Raw genomic sequence first — 18,906 nt, 5'->3', positions numbered from 1 at the left:
TGCGTCTGCCACTCTATCATTTCATTTGCCAACAGGCTTTAAGGCCCAGCTAGTGCCTGGCCCTTACTCACTGACTACAATGACCGGAGGACAAAGGGGGACAACGTAAAGCAGGGGCAGTCCATTCTGTGGCAGGGAGGTGCCATCGTTGATTCCTAAAGAATAAATGAGGAGCTCATCCGGGAAAGAGGGAACACACAAGGAATGGCCTTTGAGCTCAGGGCCCCACCCTCAGGCTTAGCTCTCTGTAAAGGCCCGTGAAGGCAGCGCGCTCCAGTGCTCAGCAATATTTATTGAACTGAAAGGGAAACAGAGCCCCAACCCTTGTTAGTATGCTCTTATTGCCGCCACGCAGGAAGCATCTAGCCCAGTGAGGGGCCCCGCCCCGCGTTAGCTCTGATTTGCCCGGCCTGGGGTGCAGGTTCGGTCTCCCTCACATTCAGGGGAGGAAACCCGGATGCAGATAGGGGTGTTGCTCCCGCCGGGTTCCCCTAAGGCGCTGGTCCGTTCCAGGTCCCAGCCGCAGGGCGGTCATGAGCCTGCAGGCCTGCGAGTGCCCGCTGCCGGCCCGGTCCCGGCCTGGAGCCTGAGCCCTGCTCACGATCCCGGACCCAGGCCCCCGTGTCCCTGCAGCAGATTCTGAAGCGGGTGGCCCCGGGGGCGCCCGACATGACCAAGCAGGACTACCTGGTGGACGCTGCCTCGCAGATCCGACTGGCCCTGGAGCGGGACGTCAGCGAGGACTACGAGGCGGCCTTTAACCACTACCAGAACGGCGTGGACGCGCTGCTCCGCGGAGTGCACGGTGCGGCCGCGGGACAGGGACAGGGACAGGGACAGGGACAGGGCGGGGCGGGGCGCGGCCGGGGCAGGCCCCCCCCCCCCCCCCCCCCCCCCCCGCCGTCTGTCCATTCGTGCTGGGTGAGCCAGACGTGCGACAGGGCCTGCAGGGCCTCCCTGAACGACGGTGGTAACCGCTAGCATTTATTACACACTTTCTATGTCTGTATCAGGCACTGTTCTAAGGGCCTTGCCTGTCTGAGCTCTTTTATTTGAGCCTTACAGTAATTCCAAGTGCACAGGAACTATTTTTAGTCGTATTTTCCAGATGAGGAAACTGAGCCACAGGGCAATTAAATAACTTGCTCAGGGCTCCACAGGTATCAACAGCAAAGCTGAGGTTTCAACAGTTTGGAGTCCAGAGTCTGTGCTTTTGACCTCGATACTTGACTGTCCCTGGCGCTGGGTGGGCTCCTGCCCCCAGGGGGCTTGCATTCTAACTGCGGACGGGGTCCCAGTGAGAGGAGCAATGAGGGGGAAGTGACAGGAGGAGAGAAACTGAGGCCAGACCGGGCAGGCAAAGGTACTGTCCAGAAGTTAAAGCTCTCATCCGGGTAGTGAAGATCAGATGGCCTGAGGACCCACTGGAGGGCCAAGTATTGCTCCAGAGAGAGAACAGGAGGGTCGTAGTAACTGGAGGTGAGAGGGTGAGAGGGAGAGGGTTTGAGGCACTGAAGGGCCTTGGCGGCCCGGCTTGGGGTGGAAGCTGAGCAGGGCCCTGCCACCCATGTCCCCTCTTGCTGAAGAGATCCCTCAAGGCCCAGAGCTTCTTTGCTCTCTGATCCTGACATCTCTCTCTTTGGCCTTTTTCTCACTGGGTGTCAGAGATTGGAGAAGGAGTGCTCTCTGGGGGCTTCTGTCTCCTGGTCTGAGAAATAGTGGTGGAAATCCCCACCCCATCTCTTCCCAGGCTGTGGTGCGGCCAGTGAGCTGGTGGGTGCCAATGGCCAAGTGCTGTCGGCTGAGTGGTGCCCAGGATTCCCGACCTCCTCCTGGATGTTGCTTTTCCTCCCTCTCCCCTGGCCCCCACTGCCACCCCCACTGCAGGAGAGGCTTGAGAACAGATCAGGGATCAGACTCTGGGGAACCAGCCTTAGAGACAAGAGGGCAGAGGGCAAGCTACATGAGTTAGGGCCCCAGTCCTCCATAGGGCAGGCTGGGGGGTGGGGGGTGAGCCTTGGTGACCTTTGCCCTTCCACCCCAGTCGACCCCAACAAGGAGCGATGTGAGGCAGTAAAGCTGAAAATCACCAAGTACCTGCGGCGGGCCGAGGAGATCTTCAACTGCCACCTGCAGAGGACGCCGGGCAGTGGGGCCAGCCCTGGCACGGTGAGGAGACCCCCACCAAAGGCTGAGAGGAAGTGGGCCCTAAGGAGTGGGCTGCAGGGTGGGGCGCCATGACCCGCGTCAGCCTGGCCGGTGTGTGGGCTGCTCCTCTGTCCTCTCTTTCCAGCCTCCGCGTTCTCACATGCCCTCCACGGTGCATTCATTTTCCAAACACTCACCAAATCATCCTCCAGGCTGGACTCACTTCCTGTATCATGTGTTTGACATGCATCCATCGCCACAGCTTTGCACGTGGTTCCTTACCCATGCGTGTGTGTCCACCCTCGGTGTGCACTTTTTGCTCTGCTTTTGTTGTGAATGGGCATGCAGTGAGTATTGGGAGCAGACAGGGGTACACACGCCCAAATACGTGCGTGCACAGATGCACATGTACTCTTTCCATATGGTTCTTCCTACCCAGCGGCACTCAGTGAGGGTGGAATACGCACACCTCTTCGTGCCCATAGGCGTGCACGGACAGGCCGTGTCTCCTCCTAGAGTGTCTGTGTCGTGTGACGCTAGTTGTTCCCAAGCAGGTGCCCGGGCCGCATGTCCTGTTTGATGTTCCCTGCACCCTGCATGTTCCAGGTTATTCCCCCACCCTGGGAGCACCAGCTTCCTGTGGTCAGGGCTTTGGAGAGAGGCCTTCTGAAGCCCCCAGATTTCTCTGGAGAATTGCTGGGTACTGAGCGGTGGCAGCCTGCCCACCCTGCGGCAGTGGGGGCTCCCCTGGTGGATGAGGCCGCCTCCTCTGTCCCACCAGGGTCTCTCCCTGTGAGTGGGCGTCTGCTTGTACCCCGCCCCGCCCCCGTGCGGCCCTGTTGCTGTCCTGACAGCCAGAGGTCCCCCCTCCTGCTGCTGGGAGGAAGGCCGTGGCTGAGCAGCGCTCCGTCCTGAGGCTGCACGTGGCCTGTCTCCTCCCCAGGGTTTCAGCAGCCTGAGGCTCCGGCCCATCCGCACGCTGAGCTCTGCCCTGGAGCAGCTGAGGGGCTGCAGGGTGGTCGGGGTCATCGACAAGGTGAGTGGGGGCCCCGGGGGAAGGAGGGAGGCGGGGTGTGTGATTGGGGGTGGCCGTGGGGAGAGAGAATGTGAGTCCCCCCCCCCCGCCCCCACCCCACCGGAGGGTTAGAAGGGAGTCAGAGGGTCACAAGGGAGAACAGCAGCTGGGACCAGTGGTTCCCACCTCAGGCCCCCCAAAACCCCTCCTTCCCCCCAGCACGCACACAGACCACACCAGGCCCCGGGGCAGACAGTGAGCTCTTCCCAGCCCTCCAGACTCATAGAAAACTTGCTCCCTTGAAGATAAGAGACAGAAATCACAGGGGAAGCTGTGCCCAGGGCACTCTGCCAGTGCTCACTCCCAATTCCCGCTTCCCACAGGCCCTCACCCCACACTCACTCCGCACCCCGGCCTGCAGCCAAGAGTTTCTCCCCACCCCGCCCTACCTCTCCTCCCAGCCCAGCTGAGAACTTGCTGCAACGTCATCTTCTCCAGAGACCTGACCTGCAGAGGGCCCAAACTGCCCGCACGTTGTTCCGAGCCTTGGCAACTTTGCCCTTTGTCTGCTGGCGCCCCCACCTTTCCCCAACTTGGAGCAGACAGGAAGATAGGAGATGATACCCCAGCCCTTACTTGGAACATTCAGTAGTGTTGGGGGAATCAGAGGGACAAAAACGTTTATTCAAATGGGATTAGAGCCCCTCCTGCCTCCAACCCAGGGGTATTTGAATAGTGGTTAAAGCCACTCCTTCCCAAATTGGCTGTTTATCAGAATTGCTGTGGAGCTTCCTAAAAATACAGATTCCCAGGCCCCACCCCAGACCTGTTGAGTCGGAATCTAGGGCTGAACCCACGCATCTGTAATTTTAAAATCTGGCCCCGTGTCTTTGATGGGTCTGAGAACCAATAGAGAAAAGAACAGCATGTGCCCCCCACACCCGGGAAGATGGTATGGACTGAGGGGCGGGGCGCAGGGTGGCCATGGGCTGTTCCCTGCACCTCTCTGAGTTTTGGTTTCCTCAACTGTAAAGTGAAGTGAGAATCCTCCCCTCATGGGGGCAGGGAGTGGGGTAGAGTCTAGGAACCAAAATGCAGTCATTTGGGGGCAAGTCATGTACCAAGACACTTAATAAATGTTTGGGGGCTCTAAATACAGTGACATGAGTTAGTGGGTAGGTGAGTGGGGGGCCTCTCGTCCCTAGGGCCTTGTTCCAGATGTTTCTCTCAGGTTCCTGGAACAGGGCCCAGACCTTCAGTGCAAGGCCCAGCCAGCTGCAGTGTGCAGCGCTGGCCTCCCCCCCAGCTGCACTGTCTGCATGGCTCGGCTGCAGCCTGCCCTTGACCAATACCTGCATTCCCCGGTGGGATCCCTGAACCACAGGTCACTATGGAGAGAGGGGTTCCAGGTCAAGTAAGTTTGGGAAACAGTGAGTTAAGAGCTGTTACTTTGTTTTTCAATCCTAGGAGTTCTCAGGGCTTTTAGGATGCAAAAGTACCTTGAATCTCCAAGAGGGAGGTACATGACACAAATCCTCAAATTTGTCTAACTCTAGGATGCTCATTTGGTGAGCGGGAATCCACTGTTCTGAGGCCTGTGGGGGGTGGGGTGGGGGGAGCCACAAATTAAGGCCAAGCCCAACCATGTTTTGAGAGTGCCCTTTTTTCCTTTTTCACCCTTTCTTGGGCACTCAAATCTCCTTCCTAAAGTCCTGCTTTCTTTCTCTCTGTCATGTCTAAGCCAGGAATGCCATTTTCCCCAAATTAGGAAAGAGGTTCCAGCCACTGGACGCAAGTCCTTGAGGCAGGCCTGGATGTCTGTCCAACAACCCTCCCAGCCCCTCAACCCTTCCACAGCTTTGCCCAGGCGGATCCGGGCAGGAGGGATGGTGGCAGCCAGCAACAGTCCCAAGGCCCCAGGAGGCTTGCTTAGAAAGAGAAGTGCCTCCAAAGGTATACAGTTGTGAGGGTTCCCTGGGCTGTGAAGGGTTCTCTAGGGGCTGAAGAGATGCTGGCAGGGCTGGGAGGGATAGCAGAGGGCAGCATGGGGGGTGGGTCAGGGTCTCAGTCGGCAGCTGATCAGCGCGCCCAAGGGTCTGCCCTCAGCAGTGTGGAGCCCTGGGAGGGGTAACCAGGTATTTGCTGAGCTTGGGGTGGGGGGAGACCGTCCAATTCACATCAGAGGGAGGTTTGAATCAGAGGTTGTAACGGACACTCCCCAGGCTGAAATTAGACTACAATCTTATTTTATTCAGTTCATACACAGAATTTTTTTTTTTCAATTAGTTACCAATGTTTAAAAACTGGCGGGTTTGGGGCAGGCGACGTTGGCTCAGTGGCAGAGTTATCGCCTGTCATGCCGGAGACTCGAGTTCAATTCCCGGTGCCTGCCCGTTGAAAAAACAAAAACAAAAAACTGGCAGATTTCATATAAAAGTCCAGAAAAGGCATAAGATCTGGTAATGCCAGGCTCACCTTCCCACATGGCTGCCTGGAGTAGAGAGCTGCCTGCTATAGATAGCTGAGCCCCTGGTTTGCTACCGGCCCTGCCCTGCCCACTTCGCTCACGTGTCTGGCTCCCATGGACCTTAGAGTTTGAGAATCTGGTTAAACCTGGACATGCTTGTCCAGGAAGAGAGTCCTCCTAGAATTTTGATACTTCGTGCTTCTTTAAAATAAGCGTTAATGTGATTCACCAAAGCTTTGTATCCGTGTTCCAAAACTCAGTTGAGTTTTTAGAGTACATTTCCCTTTCTCAAAAGGTGAGCATGGGCACAGAGAACTGCCCTCATCTTGCCAATAGTAGCACTCACCTGACATTCGGAAGGCAATTTCTTGTTTACAGTGCTGTTGTAACTATCCTCACCGCCACTCTGGGGGAAAAAAAGCATTATACTGTGCTGTCCTATGCAATAGCTACTAACCAAATAAGGCTATGTAAATTTAAATTAAGTATTCAGTTTCTCAGTTGCACTAGACACATCTCAAGTGCTCGATAGCCACACATTGCTCTCATCTCGGACAGTGCGGCTAGAACACTTCTGCTATGGTAGAAGGTCCTGTTGCACAAGACTGCTTTTTTCTTTTTTTAAATTTTTAAATTTTATTTTTTTAAATACCAAAAAAAAAACACCAAACGCGAATATTCCTATTTTGATCATTCTGTTCTACATATATAATCAGTAATTCACAATGTCATCACATGGTTGCATATTCATCATCATGATCATTTCTTGGAACATTTGCATCTATTCAGAAAAAGAAATAAAACGAAAACAGAAAAAAAATTTATACACACCATATCCCTTACCTCTCCCTTTCATTGATCACTAGCATTTGAAACTAAATTTATTTTAACATTTGTTCCCCCTATTATTTATTTTTATTCCATATGTTCTACTCATCTGTGGACAAGGTAGATAAAAGGAGCATCAGACACAAGGTTTTCACAATCACACAGTCACATTGTGGAAGCTATTTCATTATGCAATCATCCTCAAGAAACATGGCTACTGGAACACAGCTCTCCATTTTCGGGCAGTTCCCTCCAGCCTCTCCATTACATACAAGACTGCATTTTAACAGTGGTTTCACAGGTAATGAAACCGAGGTTCATTAGAGGTCAAGTGACTAGCTCAAGGTCACACAGCCAGTGCTCTGTCTCCCATACTGTTAAGCGAAAGAGGAAGGGAATTTTGCATTTGATTTAATAGGAAAATGCCCCCCTTGCACCCTTTTGAGGTATAGTAAAAGGAAAGGAATTTAAAGCAGAAAGAAAAAAATCCCCCTCCCACACTCCCTAACTCAAAGAGAATTGCTGTCAATGTTTTGGCCTGCTTCTTTCTTGGTAGATAAGGAGATTTCAGTAATTTTTTAAAAACACATTTGTTATCAGTCTATGGATCAAGTTTTAGATATAGTTTCTCCAGTCGTCACTGCTGTTTTTTTCCCCTAAATGAAATTAGAGGGCCTTGCTCAGGACAGGGGGTGGGGAATGCCACTTGGCAAGGGACAGTGGGGAATTATGAGGGGTGTCAGTACTTGTGGGAAACTCTTTTCTCCTAAATGTCCCCAGAGTTTTATTTTCTCTTTCTAACATTGCACAAGTTTGGTCTAGGAGAAGCGACCCTCCTGGACGATGTCTTGTTTCCATTGGAGGAGAGACCTCTGGTGGTTGGAAAGCACAGCTCACTCTGCTGTCCTCACTCAGCATGCATGGCAACCACCTTCATTTTACTGATGGGGAAACTGAGGCCCAGAGGGGAAGGCATTTGTCAAGGTCACCTGGCTGTGCCCTAGCTCTAGTTAAGTCTGCAGAGCCCTGGATTCAGCCTGTTTGGGTTCAAATCCTGCCCCTACCACTTTTTATCTTTTTTTTGTTTTTAATTTCTTTTAGTTAGAGAAGATAGGTTTACAGAAAAATCATGTAAAGAAATACAGTATTCCCATATGCTGTTATTAACATTTTACATTAGCATGGTACCTTTGTTATAATTGATGAAAGTATATTATGGTTGTTTTATTAACTCTAGTCCATAGTTTACATTAGGATGTATTTTTCTCCATATACTACTCTATTATTTTTCGCCTTGCATTAGTACATTTAATTCAGGAAAGGACATTTTTATACCTGTGCTCTTAGCCATAGTTCCTTGTTTACAATAGGGTTCCCTGAGTTGTACAGTCCTATATTTTACCTTTCAATTTCTTTTCTAGGAACATATACATGACCAAAACTTCCCCCTTTTAAGCCACATTCACATATAATTCACTGCTGAATGAAAATCTTCATTTCTTCACACTACTCCAAGCCACTCTCTCTTGTCTCCTTTCACCCTGCAGAACTTCCTTTAGTACTTCTCGTAGAGCAAGACAAACTCAGTTCTGTTTATGATGTTATTTTAAGCTCTCCCTCAATTTTGAAGGACAGTTTTACAAGATAAGAATTGAGGGCTGGGAGTTTTTCTCATTCAATACCTTAAATGTATCATACCACTGCCTTTTCAACTCCATGGTGTCTGACAAGAGATCAGCGTTTAGTCTTACTGAGGATCCCTTGTATGTGACAAATCACTTTTGATGCTTTCAGAATTCTCTTTATCTTTGGCATTTGACATTCTGATTAGTATGTGTCTTGGAGTAGCTCTATTAGAGCTTATTCTGTTTGGAGTACGTTGTGCTTCTTGGATGTGTATATTTCTTTCATAAGATTTTGGAAATTTTCAGCCATTATTTCCTCTTTTCTTTTCTCTATCTGTTCTTCTATTTGATTTCAATTATCCTGTCTTCTCTCACTCATCGGTTTTTCTGCCTATTGAGATCTGTGGTTGCGCTCCTAGTGTATTTTTGATCTGCATCATTGTACCTTTCATCCCCATAATATTTCTTTTCATATTTTAAAATCTTTATGCGCACAGTCTTCTTAATATCCTTTAGCTCTATATATGTATTTTCCTTCATCTCCTTGATTTTGGAGATTTGTTTGAAGTTCTTTGATTAGTTGTTCCAAATTCTGTGTCTCCTCTGAAGTTTTAATTTCCCTTGCCTGAGTCATATCTTCCTGTTTATTAGTATGGTTTGTAGTTTTTTGCAAATGTCTGGGCATCTGATTATTTTGAAGTTTGAACTCTGAAAGTCAGTTTCTCCCCTTTGTTTAGGGTTTTATTGATTGGTATTGAGTTAATGGTCTTCTTTGATGCTTGGTCCAACATAGTCTGACCTTTTGAGTAGCCCATGTTTAACTGTTCAGATTTTCTCAGCTCTTTGTTACTTTCCCTGGATATGTGGTACAATTTTTAAGATTGCACTTTTTCCAGCTTCCTTTCCTCTGGTCCTTCTCCAGAAATCTTATTCTGTTCTGTTTTTGTGCAGAATTTTCTTCCCAGCTCCTATGATTTGTTTAAATTCTCTCCCTCACTCAGTGCCCCCTTTTCCTTACAGTTTTCAGTTCTGGGACTTGTCCTATCTTATGGCAGCTCAATTCCCCCTTTTCCTTTTTTTTTTTTTTTTTTCTTCTGAGGCTTTTCTTCTCTGGTTTCTTCCTCCATTAGGGTGTCCCATCCTGGGGACAGATGGGATCAATCCAGAAAAGTCCATTTTGCATTTAAGTGGTCCAGTGAAAGGGCCAGATCATGTGGGTGTCTTGCCAACAGTTCTCTGCAGTCTCTCTTCCTCCCCACCCCCCCGGCCCCAACCCCACCCTCTGGGGGTCTTGTAGTATGAGGCACTCCTCAGCGGATGGGTCTCTGCGGACTAGGGTCCTGTGCCTAGATAAGTATGGAGTTACTGTTAGTCACCACTGTTAGGGGCTCTATAGTTTGTGCAAGTCCCGAGCTGTGTGGAGCCAAGTGAGAGGAGGGGTTCAGGCTGGTAGGTCCAGGAGGGAAATCTCCTACATGATCTTGGAGATTGTCTTTCTTTTTCTTTAGTTCAGCATTTGTGAAGTCCTTCTGTCTCTAGCATCCTCCAGAGCTCTACCACTTTTTAGTAGTGGGCCTGTAGCAGTAAACCTATCTGATCCTTGACTTCCTTATCAATAAAGTGAATCAATAAAATAGGTTCCTAATAACACTCACCTGGTAGAGTCATGGGAATTAAGTGATCCATGTAATGTACCTACCACAGAGTAAGCGTTCTATAGCCATGCGAAGTTCCCCTTATGATTGTAGTAATAAAAATCACAGCTGATATGTGATAAAAAAAAAAAAAAAAACATTTGTTAAAAAAAAAATCACAGTTGATTATTAAGGACATGAATTCCTGCTTTGAGAGAATCCTCCTAATGACCCGCTGAAGTAAGCATTGGCATGACCCTGCTTTACTGGGAAGAGCGAGGTTCAGAGAGGCGATGTAACCTGGCAAATGTGATCACTGACATTCTCATGGCCTTTATAAGTCACAAACTGCCTTCCCATCAATGGCCTCCATAAACCAGCGTGGTAGGGACAGTGGGCATTTATAATTGGTAGATGAGAAACCAGAGGTTCAGAGAAGTCATCTCACTCAAAAACCACACCCAGCGCCCTTTGCCTTTTTCTCTTCCTAAGCAGCAGCCATCACCACTGCCCAGTGACACTACCTTGAGGTCCAACTCTTAACCCCACCCTAAGCCCAGCTCAGCCCTCCCTGGGAGTGTCTGTCCAGGGGGCTGGTCTTGCCTCCACATGCCCCTCATCTGGTCTGAATCCTCTGCCTACCTGCCTGGTGCATCCAGCATGCCCCCTCCTGTGGCTGTGGCCCACCCCTGCCCATACAACTCCAAAAGAAGCCCTGACCTAGCAGGCCCTGACGAGCAGGCCCTCTGACCAAAGCCAGCATGGGAAAGGAAGGTTGCTCTTCAAAGACAGTCTTCAGAGATAAAAACTTTATTTAAAAGAATGGGGTGAGGTGGTCAGGGACAAAGACTTAAGGGGCATGCCTGCAGGCTCCTGGGGCATGGCTCGGCCCAGGGGTGACCTGGAGCCACACTCAGGAGGAAGTCAGTCACAGCATTATAAGACTTCCCTAAGAATGAGGCCAGAGAGCACTGGAGACGGATCAGGGCCCCCAGCTTAACCTGAGGGATGAAGAAAACTTCCTGGAGGAGGTGACACCTGAGCACAGATGTGCAGGCCTACCAAGGGTAGATTAGCAAGACTGAATGGATGTCAGCCTAGGAGGGTATGTCTTCTGTACCACAAAGGCCTACCCTCCATACCCTGCCCCTGGAGTGAGTTGACCTTGGTGGAGTAACCTTGAGGGGCTAGGGCTGCAGTCTTGGAGTCCCAGAAACTGGCATGTCCCTTGACTGGTGCCTCCTTGATCTTGGCAGGTGCAGCTGGTCCAGGACCCAGCAACTGGAGGGATCTTCGTGGTGAAGGCAAGTGCCACCCAACCCCCTGCCATTCCACATTCCACCCAACCCAGAACCTGCATCAGAAGGTTATGCCTCCTGCACACACGCACATGCTGCCTCGTCCCAGAGGGTGGAGGGACCTGGATTTTGATGGGGAAGTGGGGGTGAGGGCCCAAGCCTGGACTTTGGAGTAGTGGCAAAGGTACAGTTGTTCTTCAGGGTGGCTCCCAAACCTCATCCAGTTGCCTCTGAAGCCAGAGCTAGGATGCCCCCTGGCAGCAACAGCACCTCTGGCCTGTTCCTCGCTGACCTGCCTGCCTCACCCACTCCCTAGAGTCTGCCCAGGTGCCATGTGGTGAGCCGGGAGCGACTGACCATCATCCCACATGGCATCCCCTACATGGTAAAGTTGCTGCGGTACTTTGTGAGTGAGGATTCCATATTCTTGTACCTGGAGCCTGTGCAAGGTGAGGGGGGCAGCCTTTCTGGAGAGCAGTTTCAGGGATTGGGCTCTGGTAGATCTCAGTGTGGTGCCGAGAGGAGGCAGGAGGGCAGCCTGGGGATGATGTCTGCACCCTGGGAAGTCGTGAGAGCATGTATGCATTTGTTGCTCCTTTTATCACCATTCCCTCCAGTCTTGGTCCTTTCGGTTTTTCTGGTCTGTGCCAACTCCTCAATGTGGCAACACAGGATGGTGGTGACTGAAGCTGTAGGAATGGGAACGGGTCACGTAGTTCTCACCTATTATTGTGATGACTTGTTTTCAATAAGATCCATATCCTTGGGTGAGGACATATGGTCATGGGACCATGCCAGGCCTTCCTGTATTTTATTTAGATTCATTTAAATGCCATTATACTATTCTCACTAAAAAATATTTGTAATACATTGAGTACTGGAGAACCGAGCACCCGTAGGACATTAATACTAATTTATATTTATGTAGGAATTAAGCACCTATTTTGTGCCAGGTACTTTTTGTTCTGGATGCTGGGGACTGGGTCTCCCTGCCCCAATGAGGATAGTCTTTTAAGCCTCCAAGAAGTATTGGGGTGCAAAGGGCAGGCCCAGTACCCTGAAACCAGAGACGGAAACAGTTGATTGGCTCCTGTGGGGGGGGGGGTGCAGGGAAGGGGCTCAGAGACAAGGTGGGGTGAGGTTCAGGCCTGGGCTGAGGGAATGGTCTGAGGACAAGACTTCCATGGGACCTGGCAAGACCCATGCTCAACTCTCTTCTTCTCCAGTGAGTGCTAGGCTAGGAACTGGGGCATCCCAGGGAGGCCTCCCTATAGCCTCTACCCATCTGAATGGTGAGAACATAATACTCTAGCCCGGTTGCTCTTTGTTCTGGCCCCAAGGCCTCCCAGGACCCTGACTGCTCTCTCAGCCACCCTTCTCTGTCTCCTCTCTGGCCCCCTCTGACCTTGCCTGTAGCCTCAAAGGCTAAAAGTCACCCCTATGGGTCCATCTCCCCCTACAGCCCTGGTTCGGCTTTTCCCTCACTCCATGAACAAACCTGCTGAGACTGTGGAGCCAGACTGTAGCTTCCTGGTAGGAAGTTGCTCATTTAGCTGTGAAGACAGCCTGGCATGTGGAAAGGTAGCAGGACAAGCCCGGGAGAAAGGGTGGGACTCGCATAACATGGGTGCTCAATCAATGGCAGTTGCTTTTGTCATTAACACAGTGACTTTAAGATAGTAAGTGCTCAATAAATCATAGCCAAACTTATAATCCAAAGGAAGGAAGGGAGGGAGGGAGGGAGGGAGGGAGGGAGGGAAGGAGGGAGGGAGGGAGGAAGGAAGGGCATGACAAAACAAAAAAGTAGACATCATGTCCTTGGGAAGGAGAGTGCACCAAGGTCATTGAAAAATGCTATAGGAAGGAGGTGGCACTCCATTCTGCATCAGACCTCACAGGTCCTGCTACTGTCTGTTTCCCAGCCATGGTAACCTCTGCCCCCAACTCCTAGCCCAGGGTTGGTATTCAGGGAGTGTTAGGAAATGTTGTGAGACGAGGAGGAGACAGGACATTTTAGGCCGAGAGATGAGAGCAGAAGTGAGGAGACTGAGCTATGTCAGGACATCTGGAAGGCAGCAGTCTCTAAGGCTGGGGGGAGGCAGGAGTGAAACAGGGAGCCTGGTGTCCACACTCTTCTTCCCTGTCATCTTGCCTGCTGCTCTTTCTGTCTGGCCAGGAGGCACGCTCTGGTCCCACTTGCTCTCCCAGGCACGTCCCCAGCAGTCTGGGCTCAGGTCTGGCTCCACCGAGAAGGCTCGGCTCAATTCCTGCCTTAACTTCCTGACACCAGCATTGCTCCCCCTGGGTCACACCCACTGGCAGGACAGAGTACCCCTGGAGCCTCCAAGGACTTCTCAGAGCCTTCCTCCAGTCAAGGAGACTCTACCTGTCAAACCCCAGAGAGAGGCTGAGGATGAACCCACAGCCAGAACTAATGCTCCCTCCTCCTTGGACCTTCCAAAGGCCCCAAGTGGCCACCTGCCCCTTCAAGCCAGGCAGGACCCTCATCAAAGCTTGGACACCAAGCTCCCTCAAGGGCTCCTTTGGGTTCGTGAGGGGGCTGGCCGGGTATTGGGGGCCTGTGGCCAAGGCAGAGGTCAGAGCCGCCCCTCAGCAGATGGGACCAGCTGGAGGTCTGGCACCTGGCGTGTGAGAGAAGAGCAAGTGAAGCAGTGGGCAGCCGAGATGCTGGTGGCACTGGAAGCACTACACCAGCAGGGGGTGCTGTGCCGGGACCTCAATCCCCGAAATCTGCTCCTGGACCAGGCAGGTAGGTTCTCTAAACCTGGGGGGAGGGGGCAGGCTGCCTCACTCTACTGTACCCCTCAGGTTGGAGACCTCAAAAGTCTTAAGACAAAAACAAAAAACAGCTGGCAAAAAGGGCAGGCCACGGTGGCTCAGCAGGCAGGAATGCTTGCCTGCGATGCCAGAGGACCCGGGTTCGATTCCCGGTGCCCGCTCATGTATTTAAAAAAAAAAGAAAAAGTCTTAAGACAGAACAAGAACGCCTCAAAGCCAAAGGGGACATGAAAGTTATCTGCTTTACCCCACTACCTCCCTCCAGCCATTTCACATAGGACTATGCCAGAGTCTTGTTGGCCAAGGTTGAGCTTGGAGCCCCATGAGTCTAGGGCAGCAGCCTCTATGAATACCCAGTGGTCTCACGGCCTTAGGGAGGCCATGCATGCCCATGGGTGGCTCTGCTCAGCTCAGCCATTGGCTCCTGACTAGGGGTTGGGTTGTGGGGAGCCCTGGAACACCCTTCCCCTTTTCCCCTTCCCCCTTCCCCATGTCACCTGCTGAAAACAATGGCTAACCTCAGTTCTTGCCCCTGCTTATTTCTTCTCCCATCCCTCTCTGGATGAGGTCACATCCGGCTCACATATTTTGGCCAGTGGTCAGAAGTGGAACCTCAGTGCTGCAGGGAAGCTGCGGACAACCTATACAGTGCCCCAGGCAAGGAGGGAGGGGACTTGGATCTTTCTGGCTGGGCCTGGGGGCTGAGGATGCTGGAGATGGACCTGGGTAGAATGTACAGAATGAATGTGAGGCTGAGGCTGGAACATGTGTTTTTGTTCATGCAGAGGTAGGTGGGATTTCTGAGTTGACTGAAGCCTGTGACTGGTGGAGCTTTGGGTCTCTTCTGTATGAACTGCTGACAGGAATGGTAAGTAGCTGGGCAGAGTATATACAAGCTGGGTGGGAGCCACAGAGTGTAGATGGGCAGGCCTATTCCAGTCAGCCAGTGTCCGGGCCGAGGCTTCCTGGTTCTCCAAGCCCTGGACACAGCTGCCCTCCCCTGCCCCCTATTGCCACTGGAAGGTACCCTCACCCCAGCCATGGGCAGACTTGACACTCCCACCCCCACCCCACTAGTGGCTCCTAGCTAATGAGACTGTCAAAAATATGTAACTGAGAGTTGGGTTGGGTTAGTCACAGGTTTCTGGAAGACAGGCTGGCACCTGGGCTTGGAGGGTGGAATTTGACAAAGTCTTCCTTCCCTGGAGGCCAGTGAATCATCCCCCCAGCTTCCTCTCCCCACTGTTCACTCCTCCCAACCTGTTCCTTTCTGGGCTGTAACCATAAGTTCTTGGCTGGAGGAAGAGAGGGACTCATTCATCCTAGCCAGCTGCTGTGCTGTCCAGCCTGGGCTGGCCAGGAGCTCAGGGTTCCCTTGCAAACACCCTTACTCAGTTTAGTGGCCTCTGCCTTCTGCCCTTCCCAGATGAGTTCAGCTCAGCACCTGTGGCCAGTTAGGTTAGGAAGCAAGGGAGAGGCCAAACTGCATTTGAGCAGGAAATGGCTAGAATGTGTGCAGAGTGACCTGACATCCAGATTTGACTAGTCCATCCTGGCTCCCTGCTGGGTGACTGCTGCCATCCCAGAGCCTAGGTCTTCTGACAGCCCTGAGTGCCAATATCCCCACGAGGAGTTTCTCACCTCTGGGGGCTCTCTCACCTCCTCTCTGGCCCAGGGTTCCTGGATTTCCTCCTAGCAATGCAGTTCATCTTTACCTGGGCTGTGAAGTCCTGCTTTTTTTCTCTGGCCTCAGCTCTACCTTAGACCCACGGTAGCAGGCCACGGCCTGCTGTCAAATGAGGAATTCGTGGAGATTCTTTTTCTATAAGGAGATTAAGTGCCAATGCTGTTCCCAAGAGTGTCTGCCCTCACTGTACTCCAGAGTGATGCTTCTAGCAAGGTTGGAATCAGAGGGACCTGAGTTCAAACTCTGAATTCAACAAGTCCCTGCTTCAATTCTTTAAATGGGGACACTAATACTTACATTGAGAAGTGTTGTGGAAATTAAGACTAATGTATGCCTGGCATACAAGAGAGTCTTAAAAAAAAAAGCAACTAAACATCATCATCATTCCCATTGGATGTGACATGGAAAAAATCCTGGCAGCTACTGGAGTGTACAGATTTTCCCGGGGTTGCCTCTTCAGAGGCCCCTCTTTGTGTCTTCCCAGGCACTATCACAGAATCACCCCTCAGGAATCCAGGCCCACACTCAGCTGCACCTGCCCCAGTGGCTCAGTCGCCCAGCAGCCTCCCTACTGACTGAGGTGAGGGGCCGCCGGTCAGGAGGCAGCTTCCTGACCTGCAGGGTTGGAGGGTGATAGGGGCATGTTTCTATATGTTGGTGGCCATCACCCAGGGTAAAACTGGAAATTCTGTGGACTGGCAGGAAATGAGCCTCCCAAACCCACAGGTGACTGGCATACCCAGAGATCTGCCCATGCCTCGGGAATGGTGGCTATGGAGAAGGCCTGCCTGAAGTGCTAACTGGATCTTTCTCTGCAGCTGCTGCAGTTTGATCCCAGCCGGCGCCTGGGTGCTGGAGGAGGCGGTGTCAGCAAACTCAAGTCCCACCCTTTTTTCAGTAATATCCGGTGGAGCAAACTGGTGGGGTAAAAGGGGTGGAGAGGGGCTGGAAGCAGCTGGCTCAGTCTGTATTTCCCTTCTTCTCTTCACACATCACTCAGATCTGTCTCTCTAATCAGTGGACTGCAGATACACAATGCAGGGCCTGGCTTTCCCACTCGGCTGCCTCCTTTGGACCTCAGAAGTAATCATCTTTAGGCACATTCCAGAAAAAGTCTCAAGAGTCCCCAGACAGCTTCTGGAGAGGCCATTTCTAGTCACTCTTGAGGGGGAGGGGCAGTGAGCTGTCATCCTACTAAGCAGCTCGGACCCCTACACCCATCAGTCTACAGATTTCTGGAGCAAAATCTCTGTGCCATGCCATGCTAGATGCTGTACTTATGCTAAAAGATGCCTTGTGTTGCATCAGTTCAGAACTATTGGCCACCTGCTCATCTGACCATGAGGTTCTGCAATTCACTCATCTGCCATGATGTGCTCCCATTGGGATACTACCTCTGCAGACTCTTCCCAGGACACTGATCCACTGGCTCAATCAACCCAAACCAGGGCTGTCTTGGTTGGTCGTTTTAGCCATGCAACAAGTGGCCTCTTCCGCCAAAGACTCTTCCTGCAGGGGGTGGGGAGGCTGGGGAAGCAGAGAAGTGAGTAGTGCAGGGCTAGAATGAGGTGAGAGATGGGATGATCCATCCCCACTCCTGTCCATGAGCCCTCATCTTGTGATTTAAGGCTAGGAGCAAAAGGGAGAAAAATAAAAAAGTATAAGGGGGAAAGAAGGGGGAAAATACACAGCTCTGTTACTTAGAGCAAATTGGAAACTGGAATAAAGAATTTCTTTTCCCAGCTGGCCCACAGATGTGGTCTCCCCTCCTACCCATGGGATGGAGGGGAGACCACGATTTGGCCTCCAAGCTAAGGCAGGCAGGGCAAACTGTGCCCATTATGAGTCCTCTCTACAACATTCATCCTGTTTACTACTTTGGATTCTGGTCTTAAGACTTCACTGCTCACTCTTACTTCATCCCCCTTTGGAATGAGAAACCATAAAACACATGAAACCACTGACCACACTTTTAGCCAACAGCAAAATGTTTCTGGGTATCTGAAGAGCTGGGAGCACATGGTTCCCCAACAAAGACAAAAGCCCACCCCACCTCCACGCAAGTTTGGGTACTCTCATTCCTCTCACCTCTCCATATTCACCTGGTTATTGGGGTATGGCCCCTAAGCCAGAAACTTCTGCCAGACCTCTACCCCAGCTCCTGCCTCGTGTGCCTCTGACTCTGGGTCAGAGAGGACATGGGAGAGCAGAGACTGTCTCTCATTTACTATGGTCTTCAGTCCTGGCTTTTTCTGAGGCTGGACTACCCCCAATCCCTCTCTCTTAAAATAAAAGTTGCTATAGCTTATGGAATCCTTGCCTCATTAATGCAAAGAAAGTAACTCTGACAGAAGACCGGAAGGCTTACCCAGAGATAACCATTCTTCATTATAGGCAAGAACGAGGGCCTTCTAGGAAGTAGAAAGCAGGGGTGGTGGTATAAAGTATACCAGCCTGTGGATTCCCACAACTCAGCCTTGAGCCTGATGGAAAGTGGTGGCATGTGAGATATTAGGCTCTATGGGGAATAAAATAGGAAAGAGAAGCCTTGGAAGAGGGTCATGGTTCTCTGGGGGGAATACTTTAATTCTCACAGTGATCCTGTGAGATGATGGTAGCTCCTGAGAAAACTGAAACTCAAGAGGTTAAATTATAGGACCTGGTCAGAGCCTAGTGGAGCCAGTTTAGAAGTCTGTATTCCTTCTGCCACTCTCCCCTAAGTCTGGCCAGCCCACTACAGCCACTGATTCATGAAGTGAGTCACTTCCGGAACTTCTGGCCCTCATCTATCCATCCAACAAACACTGCACATCTGGCACTTTGCTGGGCCCTGGGTTTAGAATACTGTGCTCCCAGACCTTATGGGGTTTACAGTCAACCCTTTCATTAACACTGGGCAATTAATACCTACTTTGGGGTTTTACTGGCAAAACTAAAGCTTCTAGTACTGTGCCCTAAATCTTGTAATTCTGAAATCCCTTTCACTAAACCCAAACATTTTTCTACCTACTACTTCTAGTTACACCCTCTGAGACCCACTTTCTTACTGGGACCGACCTCTATATAGGGATGGCCTAACTGCAAGCAGGATCAGCAGATAGGAATGTTTGGAAAGACAAGGCTACACTTAAACCAGGACAGCATCACATCTGTCACCTGACGTCAGTCTACCAACTGTGTCCACTCATCCTCACAGACCACTGCTCCTATGAAGTGTCCTACCCTTATTAAGCATCTTGGTGCATATGTGGCAATGAAGTCTAAAATACTAAACTAAAAGGAGATGCCCTACCTCTCCCCAATCCATCCTCAAAATGATGGAAACCCCACAAAACCACAAATGTCTACTGCTATTCTGAAGAGGCTTCACAAAGCTGAGAAACCCAGTATCTCCTCTCAAGAACA

The 18,906-nt window shown here is 51.0% G+C and overlaps 1 protein-coding gene across 1 annotated transcript; it reads left to right on the top strand.

Annotated features, from left to right (window-relative positions):
- The first annotated feature begins 533 nt into the window (after positions 1–533).
- On the top strand, positions 534–16,927 carry RPS6KL1 (ribosomal protein S6 kinase like 1). The gene is given in 11 exon segments (XM_077123062.1): positions 534–560; positions 562–805; positions 2,045–2,169; positions 3,051–3,092; positions 10,974–11,021; positions 11,332–11,464; positions 13,192–13,785; positions 14,382–14,471; positions 14,600–14,682; positions 15,986–16,081; positions 16,320–16,927. Coding segments are annotated over 11 exon segments (1,593 nt in total). The 3' UTR covers positions 16,431–16,927.
- The last annotated feature ends 1,979 nt before the right edge of the window (positions 16,928–18,906 follow it).

The sequence above is a fragment of the Tamandua tetradactyla genome, chromosome 12, assembly GCF_023851605.1.
Source record: "Tamandua tetradactyla isolate mTamTet1 chromosome 12, mTamTet1.pri, whole genome shotgun sequence".
NCBI classification, from domain to species: Eukaryota; Metazoa; Chordata; class Mammalia; order Pilosa; family Myrmecophagidae; genus Tamandua; species Tamandua tetradactyla.
The sequence above is the reverse complement of the archived record's forward strand: the minus strand, read 5'-3'. Positions and strand labels throughout refer to the sequence as shown.